Here is a 10000-nt window from a genome sequence, read left to right on the forward strand (position 1 = left end):
AGAAAAGCTGATTTTATTGGTCACCATTGGAAAGTATTCACTCCAGCGTATAGGACAAAACATTTTAGAATACCCTCCCCTACCCAAGCCAAAAAACACTTCATCAACTCCATTTCGTTTGGTCCGCAAAATTGAATTGAGACTTGATCTATAGAGTGTTTTCAAGTGATGTCACAGCAGCCATGTTGGTGTTCCTAAACAATGGAACAGCAGCCATGTCTGTGTTCCTAACTAATCCTCGGGGAATTAAGCTCTATTATCATGCAAGCATTTTCTTTTGCTTTGATGGAAAAACAAGGTTACTGATCATGTGAGTGAGAACACTCTAAGGACTACAGCAAGAAACATAATAAATTCAATTTGTTGCCAAAAAATACTTACCAAGTGCTTGTCATTTAAGAGCTGTACTATTCTTGATGTCCATTCTCCAGGAGGCAAGATGTCTGTTTTGAGCCTAAAGAGCTTCAACACACAAAGGGCTGCACACTGTTTGACACTATCATTTGTATCTGGAGAGACTAACAGCTTTGGTACTTCTTTTCCCACTGCTTCAACCATCTCATCATTGCCGATATTTGCTATGCACTGGAGTGCTAAACAGACATTGATGGGGTTGCGACTGGACAAGTCATTCTTGATACTTTGAAGAATCAGCTTGATCAGTTCACTGTTTGCACTAACCAAGACAGATATAAAGAGGTAGCCCTGCAAAATAATATTCAGGGAGGCTGTAATGTACTTTTTTCCTTCGGACAGCGAAAAACAGTTATTGACCAAGCAGATATATCTCGTAGTGTATAGGCTTAACATGATTATGTACCCGTTTGAAAACAGAGAGGAAGGGTTGCGTTTTCAAGCAAATATGGATATGTGTGGACAGGGCCCTTATCTGACTGCTGTCCACCTCAACCTATTTGTGCCCAGTGGGAGGAACTGCTTTGTATGTTTTAAAGTGTGAGACACTTTCTCCTTAAATGAAGTTACAAGTATCCTTACAACTAATTTAAAATGAGGCTAAATATAATTTAGGGAAAGTTAAAAACAAGCCAATACAGTAGTTTTGCCTGGGATACTTCAGGGACTCCAAGGAGGTTTGCAATGGCATTGCCATGTGCTTTGGCTCGAGTTGCTTTTTCACTTTCTTTCCTTCCCACCCTCCTGGGTGATAGGGAGGTGGACTGTGGTCAGTTGCTATGGTGACCTACTTGCTGATTTCTGCCTCCTCTCTTGCTACATGTACCTGAACGTCACCTACCCTCCAATACATGTAAATTGGCATAGTGTGTTAACTGAAATCTTGATAAACAGCTAACTTTTAAAAGGACTGATAATTCTCACACATAGCTGTCAATATGGTTTAAGGTGGTTTAAACCAGCAAAACTTTAGGAATTTTGACAAACACTTTTCAATGTCATATTTTAAATGGTGATTTCAGATATTAACTTTTTAAAACTCTCTCAAAAGCTTCAGTAAGCATCTGTTTAGTATAAACTGAAGGAGATGTACAGTTCAGTTGAAATGTCACAGACCACACATCAATCAATTTAGAAAAGTAAACTTTTGTGTCATAACTAAATGTATATAACAAGCATGACCAACAAATGAAAAAAAAAATACAAAAACATAACTAGCTTGCAAAACATGAACATAATAAATGAATGAAGAGGGTAGTTTCTAAAGAAACTATGGTGCTGCGTCGGTGGGGAAGTAGTATATATCATATATCATGAATATAATAGGCTAGTACAAAAATTGGGTATTAAGTGATGATTTCGCTGATTTTTTTCGCCTAAAGTTTGCACATAGACTTCTTTTTATTTCAAAAACCTTGCCTTGAATTTTATACCTAGTCTGCACTTCGTTTCTGTGAATATTATCATAATTACTGTAAGAAGAAATCACTGTTTTTCTTGGCGGTGTCTCTCCTTGGTTTTCAAGTGACATCATCAAAATAAAAAAAAGGAATTCTCACTCCTTTTAACATTTTAGATTAATTGTTAGTTATTAGAACAGCTGAAAGCTTATCTTTTCACAAATTTTCAGTTTGATGGGGATTTTCATGTGATAAAGCAAGGTTGAATTTTTAAGCTTTTGCATGACACAATATCAAAATTGTGACCAAGTATGCTGTCACATAGGTTAAAAAAATTACTTATCTGCAATCTGAACAGTCCATGTATGAGACTAAGTACTCATATAGATGTTTATGAGCCCTCAGAAGACTACAACAGGCTTTTTATAGCAAAGCTCGATGACATATGTTTTTGTAAGCTTCTGGCCACCATATTTTTTACCCTTCAGAGGGACACAAACATGGCATCTCCATACAAAGCCTTATAAATTTGAGTAAACAATTTCTTTGAATATCTCCTGCACAAAACATCACACAAATCTGAACCTTTGCGAGACTTTTTAAATATTCATCCTCTTTTTTCTCTTTGATTCTTGACTTTATTTGCTACATGGTTTTGATGATGGTGTGACAGTGAAAACCAGCAAGGCCTTTTGGTGTCTGAGAAACAAAAGATGTGAGTCATATCAAAAAATTAATGGGAAAATGTTCCCTGTAAATGTTGATCAAAACAAGGAATCACAAAATATTTTGTCCACCTCACTTTGCAAGCCTTTGTTCTGAACAAGAAGTTGCAAAAACTGCCCAAATTTCAGCTGAACAGCTGCTGTAACTATCAGGTAAACACTGTCACGCTCAAATAAACTACAACAATAAATTATTGTCTGTGATACAATTGTATCCTGTTGTAAAAAGCAATACTTCCCTGAAAATTCAAGTTCTAGGCAAGTGGTATCTGTTTTAAGTCTGCCATCAGAGTATTTCTGAAATATTACTGGTAATCCCCCATTTAAATAAAGCTAAGTAGCATTTAGTTTTTACATCAAATTAAGCAAGCAGTTTCAATGAAGAAAAGGAACAAATTGAATATTACAAGAGACGGGGCCATGGGAAACGAAACATTTTACTGGGATGGCCTAACTTAGATGGTTTGAAAAACATTAATAATTTTGTTCATGCCCTGGGTGCAAGAGGCTTTTTTTGTGAGGAAAGAGGAATGCTAAATCTTTGACTGATGACTATGAAACACATCGCAATATCTCACAACTTGGAAAAATTCCGATGGAACCCAAGGTTGATAGCTCAAGAACAATGTTCAATGTCATCTGCCTCTTTCAGCCAATTTTTTTCAAAATATTTGCTTGATGATGGATTCCCTTGATTCCCTGGCACTTGACCAAAAACCCTAATCTGCTTTTGTATGTTATTCGATTTATTAAATCCATCCTAAATATTCCCATTAGGAGGCAAATAATTTGAGTTCAAAAAATGTATTTCATGGTGATTCTCAAAATAAAGACAACAGAAATTGGGATTAAGTAGAGAAAAAAAAACAGGTTATTAGAATACTACTTTAAAATAGAGGTGTTTGGACGATTTTATACTGCATAATGAACATTACACGGAATTACTGTTATCAAAATGGCTTCAAGATCTAGAAGAAGGGTTTATTTTTTCTTGAAGACAAATCAAGGCATTCTTAATATTTGTTGTTTTTACTACTTCGCCAATCCATTGCTTCCCAAACTTATGCTAAGAAAAAAATTGGAGAATTTCCTTTAACAAATTACGAGCAAATCAAAGATTAAGGGATCGCTTGTAAATCGATCTTGCTCGTTATGTACAATTTTTGTGAGCTCAACTTTCAAATGTAGCATCAATTTGGCGAGTTTATTTAGACAAAAAGCAAGTAAGCAAAATAACCTTAAATGTAAAAATATACTTACAATTTGCTTTTCTGTGTATTTGTTCGACGAGAGCAGATTTACTGCTTCCATGTGACCAAAGTCGATGTCATGACCCAGAAGGAAAATAAACAGCAACTTGCACACGTATTTTTTCTTTTGATAACCGTCTAACTGTTTATCACCTTGAAAGAAAAAGGAAAATATACCATGTTGGAAAGAATTTCACCTTTGGCCTAGCAAACTTTGATTGTTAGGTTGAGAAGAAGTTAATCCTTTATTCAAATCGGGTACATTCAACTCGACACACCAGCGAGTATACATGTGTACTTGCTTCATCTACCTTTGAATTTATTTCTAATATTTGCGAGTTCCTTGTTGATTCTTTTCATTTCTGCCTCTTTCGACTTGCCTGAAACAAAAGCGCATGTAAGTTCGTGAGTAGGCAATTTACAATACCTTGAGAAGTGAAGCGGTAAAAATCAATCTAACACAAGATACATAATTTCGAATTCACCACACGTGTCAAAATGCCTGAAATTGGCCGAGAAATGAAATCGATCGCGACAGTTAACGAAAATAGACATTGCTATGTTAACTTACAGTTCCGAATGTCGGAAATAAACACGGCTAAGCCGCGCATTCCTTCTCCCTTTACGGCAGGCATGATATGAAAATGGTGTACTATAATTCCACCGCAATATCAATGTCTTCAACTGACACAGCCCACTTCAATGAGTACCCCCGCTTCGAGCGCCGATGCACATGTAATCTCCGCAGATGACAATCTACAGCGTTGTAAATTGGACAAAGAGGCCCTACTGGTGGAAAACGTTGGACGCAGCTGATTGTCAGGGAAGGAACGAGGTGTTTTCCTACTCTTGTTCTGAATCCGACACGGAAGATGGCAGCCGCCATCAAACGATTTCCAGAGCGAGGCCGAAAAATGCAGCGCCCCCAATACCATACGCCATGTGGACAGCAAACTTTTGATGCATTGCTATAGAAGTTCATATAAAGTTATTATAATGTACCCTTAATTATCCACTTCAGTAGCATTGTTTTCTTTAGGCGACCCACCTAAGTAATGTTGAGGTGCTTCGATTGAAAGTAAGCCCGAAAACATCCAGGCTTGAATTGGACTCAAAGATGGTTCTGCAGTCTTTTGGAATATGCAACTGCTTAACTAGTTACTCTCTAAGGCCGTAGCCAGTATGAGGCAAACCGAGGCACTTGACTCAGTCATTTTTTCGTGAACTTTTAAAATAAAGCGTGATTTCAGTGCTGTCTTTAAAATGTACTCATCATAAACACTTAAAATACCTACGAAGAGAATTAAACCACGGACACTGCCTCAGTCATATATTTTTTTTCTGGCTACGGCCCTGATCAGGCTCTGGTGTAATTATTTCACTGACATTCATCCCAATTAGATAAAAGCTCGTTGCTGACTATATTATGTGAGCAAGAGTCCATCATGGATTCTTGATGTGAGTCGACACCAGGCATTCGTTTGTCCATGCAACAAGCTCAATAGGAAAATGAACAATGTTGTGAAGGTGAAAGCAGGAACCAATGACCAGGAGCTAGCCGGAACAACAGCCATATACTCCATATATTCCTGTCACCCCGTTTTAACAGACCGATTTATTTTTAGCCCGGGGGGGGGGGGGGAAATACTTCCTATTCATGAGCTAATGGGGATGTGCCGCTGGCCGGGAGTCGCATTTTCATGACTGGATTGACTATATTGGGGTTCAATTTTCAACAAAGTTCCAGACAGAGTTACCAGAATGGGGTCGCAAATTGTCGGGATTTTGAGAGTAAGAAAATTTTGGCTAGATTCGCGGTAAAAAAAAACAGTTGTTACAGAAAGAACTGTAACGCTGTTGATTTAATATTTACTTGTCGCATGACACTCCGTTTTGAAATTACAATTAAACGGCTTTACGTAAACAGAATGTGATTAGTTGGGGTCGCTTAAATTACATTTATCTAAAAGAGAGACCAAGATGGGTTCTACAATTGGCCATAAAATAGACTATAAAGAGGTAGGGGTTCTGAGAGGTCAGCAGCACATACCCAGCGAAAATTGACCCAAGTACCCCCCTACCCCCTCCGGGGGGATTTTTAGATTGTATTTCCTGCAAATGACACTTCCGCAGGAGACCGATCTCCAATCGCAAGAAACTATTTAAAACTTGACGTCATGGCGTCACCGAACCGGAAATGCCTTTGTTTTTTGGGGAAAATCAAAGTAGTCTAAAAATAGATCGAAAATTTGGTTTTATCAGCGGAGTTGATAATGTAAATTGGCCACCTACGGTGACCAAATTTTTGTATACTACTTCCCCACCGACGCAGCACCACAGTTTCTTTAGAAACTACCCCCTTCATAAAAATAGATCGGTTTGTAAAATGCCTTGACATAGTATGGGAGGCTTAGTATGGGAGTTGTTCGCTCCTAGTCATAGGCACTAGATCAGAGCAAATATTGGATTTTGAGGAGAGGGGAAAACCGGGGAGAACCTCTCAGAACAGAGTACATAACCAACAAAGTCAACTTATGCCCCCATTCAAGTTTCAGTTGGTTTGTACTTGCCATAGACCTATATCATTTAATGTCCAAACAAACGATTTTGCACTTCTAACCTCTCATTCAGTGTGAGGCTAGACGTGCAAAGACAATGCAAAGAAAAAGCCTTTATTCCCCACGAATTCCAAAATGGTCGCCAAGTGATAAAGGTGTATTAGTTGAGAAAAGAGTGCGAGATGTTCAAGGCGAATATCAAATTTTCTGTGGGCCGCAATCTTTAATAATTGTGACGTGTAAACGCTTTTGTTTAATGTAAACAAAGAAACAGTAACACGTCACCGTTCACGAGTCTTCAAGACGGCAGCGACAAGGAAATTTCAACAAGAAGCTGAGCGATTCCGAGATTCATTTATTTCGCTTTCTTTGAAAAATCAAGTTGTTTTGAACAAAGCTGATTGTAAAACTCGGTTTGTTGAAGTGGATGGGTCGGACCGACTCGTCAACAACCTCATTCCAGCTCCGGGGGGGAGGGTGGGGGGGCGCTGGACGAGGCGGACAGCACATAAACTTTTACTGTGTAATTCTCAACTCGTGTTTGCACAGAGGAGCAGCGACGTTCCCTCTTGAAATGAAATTTTGTGCAAGAAACAGCGTAACAACTAATACCGCGGCTCATTAGAGACCGCAGGCCTCTTCTCTTCCCCAATTAGAAAATTCAAGTGTGATTTCGGTCATAAACGCGGCCAAAGTGTTTCGGTCACTAATTGACTAAGGGGCCCAATGCAATATCTTTAGGGCTCGAGTCAAGATAACTTGGGAGGCAAAGCTTGAGGTGAGTTAAGCATTTTCTTTGGGAAAACGGAGCAAAACGGAAGTTTATAATCATTCCCGAGAAGTTATGTGTCAAGGTTTTACTCAAGTTGTGAACTCTTATGAGACCACAGCCAAGAATTCGGCCACGTCGACACGCATCCCTATTCGTTTGAAAATGCAACATTTTTTCTCCGTTTTCAAGAAAAGTCGCGTCCACACGTACCGTTTTCGCATCGTTTTCGCCCGTCCACACGCATACGATGAATCGATTTGAAAACGATAACCTGTTTGACGATAACCCGACTGCGCATGCTTGACGCATGAATATTCGTTTTTACGATAACTATTTGGGCTAAACGTCATTTAATAGTGCTAGTCAAGAGCCATAATTTCAATGTATTTGGTTTTTAATTCGTTTCTTTGACTCTTAAAAGTAAATACTTGTCTGTGAAAACATATCTTATCATTTGACAGAAATGTTTGAGCCTCGTCGTTTTTTCGTTGGTCTTAACAAAAAGTTTCTCTTTCCGTCTTCGAGAGTTCTTTCAAAACAGCTCCTCTCCCCGGGTTTCAAACATCGGCTTCTTTGAAGACTGTATTTAAGGCTTCCTGGCCCTCCTTGCTGGTACTGCTACACTCTATAAGCTTTACCAACTCGATGCTTTGGTCCTCACTAACACTGAGTGATGTGGACATCTTCATTCTATCTGCCATTCGTCAGTATGTAGTTGTTCTTTCTCTCCAGTCGTACATTCAGCTTTCTCGCACGCTGACTTCCAGGGCTAAGATGGCAGATCTTCACCTTTACATGGAAAAGTAATCGATGTAATTGATTACGTGTCGAGGCATCTTGCTGTTTCGCTCGTTTTCTTTCCTCGAGTAGTCTCCTCTCCTTGACCACGTACAAGTTTACATTCGCTACAGGCCCTTTTCTCGATTTCATCGTCTTCCGTATAATTCTTTCTTGGCTTGTGCCACAGCTGCATAACCTGCATTGGTCTATCCCCACAGGTTCCCATGGCCACGCTTTATCGTTTTATTTTGCTGCATGGCTTCACTCGCAAATCGTGCACGATGTCCTGCTAATCTGGTATACCAGGACAAAGGATGTAACCGGAAGATTTTTGCAATTTTTTAGCAAACAGCTGCGAAGTTCAGAGGAACTCTGAATGTCTACTTCAAATTTGGAAGTTATATTGACCCGAAGGAGAGAAAATACATCGCACGGGCTGGAAACCCCCAAGACGTTCATCAAATCTCTTCTCTTTGGCTGGGAAAACACTCAAGACAGCACTCGTTGGATGGCCTGTTATAACTTCGACTTTACAATGGAGAGATTCATCAACGTCACTCTGGATCCTCTTCTTCACCTTTTTGTAAATGTTTATTTAATAGTAATACATGAGCAGGCAGTAGTTACACTAGCAACCTTTGTGACTTTCCTAATTGGTGTTGACATAAGAATAAACCTTACTAGAAGGGGTGTCTCTCTACTAACTTAACCATTCACTAATTAACAGGTAGTCGGGGAAATATTGTGTTTTCCGACGGGAAAGTTGTGGGAATCCTCTTGGCTGCCGTCTGCGTTGTCGTTCCGAAATTGCAACATTTTAAGCCGCCATTTTTGATGATGCAACCTGATAAGGCGCACCATGTCCTGGGACGAGTTTGTCACCGGAATTGTTGTTTCCCGATACGTCCGCAAATGTTACTAAAAATAGATTTTTTGGAATTAATATGTCATAAGGGCATGACTGGCAATCTACCTCTCTGTCCTATTATGGCTCTTTTGCTAGTTTATGTTTTTAAAGTGTTTCGTGATTATTCCAGTTTGTTCAACTTCCACAACCTACCCAAACTATCCAGGAACTGAATTAGGAGGAACAATGTTGAAACTAAGAAAGAAAATCAAAGATTTGCCCATGCGCGTTCACTTCTTCCTTAGAACTTGAAATTTGGTCATTTCACGTTGCAGATTGGCAGAGAATGGGAAAGAAATGTACAAATTTCAAAGCGCATGTGTACAGCCATTGTTTTACTAATTAATGTCTGTTGTTTGGTGGAGTTCTCTCTGAGGTTGCCGTCCTAGATCTTAAGGTCCTCAGTCCCTGATGGCAAGCGGCGACGGTAACAGGACCAACAAGGAGAATGGAACTAGCCTTTCTTGAGTAACAAACTGAATGGGAAGAAATACTTTGACATATCCCTAAAAAGTGAAATATGACAGTACAAGGAGCCCAAGAGGTCGGAAGCGGAAATGAGAATGTCATCAAGGCGAATGCAATAGACCTTTTCGACTTGTACATTTTGTTTTCCCAATACAGAACACGTGATAATACTCAGGAGGTTTGGTCTTTTGTTTTGTTCATTAAAATGAGGGCATGCAAGCATGAATATGCCTACATGCACTCTTTTTAATGAACAAAACAAAGGACCAAGCCTCCTGAGTATTATCACATGATCTGTATTGGGAAAACAAAATGAACATGCCGAAAAGGTCTATAAGAGGATACAAACATGCACCGTGACCTAAAAGAGTGGTGTACGTTTTCCTTAAAGGACGGTGCCACCTGTACGAGCAGTGCATGAGACCATCGTTATGTCACGCGCTGATTTAATTCAAGATGAATGTCGCGCTCAAGGAAGATGTAATTTCCTCGAATAGGCGAGACTGTAACATGCGAGTACTGTCTAAGCCTGTCAAGGATCATAAGGTTCCTTAGTTGTGAAGGGTATATATTAATTAAACTGTGTGCGAAAATAACTGCTGCAAATTCATGGGTGTCAATTCAGAACTACCTTAAAAGGTAGCTCTGAATCGGCTACCATGAATTCTTTTCAACTTTGCCGATAATTCTATCTCAGATTTCTAATTACTGTTCCAAAATAATAAA

At 39.2% G+C, this 10000-nt stretch overlaps 1 protein-coding gene across 1 annotated transcript in view; it reads right to left on the minus strand.

The window, feature by feature from the left end:
• LOC138014477 (AP-2 complex subunit alpha-2-like) overlaps positions 1-4692 on the minus strand; it is a 32735-nt gene extending 28043 nt beyond the window's left edge. Inside the window, exons 1-4 of the mRNA XM_068861551.1 lie at positions 4361-4692; positions 4101-4169; positions 3800-3942; positions 382-705 (exon numbers count right to left, since the gene is read on the minus strand). Coding sequence (XP_068717652.1) covers positions 382-705; positions 3800-3942; positions 4101-4169; positions 4361-4424 — 600 coding nt within the window. The 5' untranslated portion in view covers positions 4425-4692. The remainder of the gene's footprint in view (positions 1-381; positions 706-3799; positions 3943-4100; positions 4170-4360) is intronic.
• Between the last annotated feature and the right edge of the window lie 5308 nt (positions 4693-10000).

This window comes from Montipora capricornis, chromosome 8 (genome assembly GCF_036669925.1).
Source record: "Montipora capricornis isolate CH-2021 chromosome 8, ASM3666992v2, whole genome shotgun sequence".
NCBI classification, from domain to species: Eukaryota; Metazoa; Cnidaria; class Anthozoa; order Scleractinia; family Acroporidae; genus Montipora; species Montipora capricornis.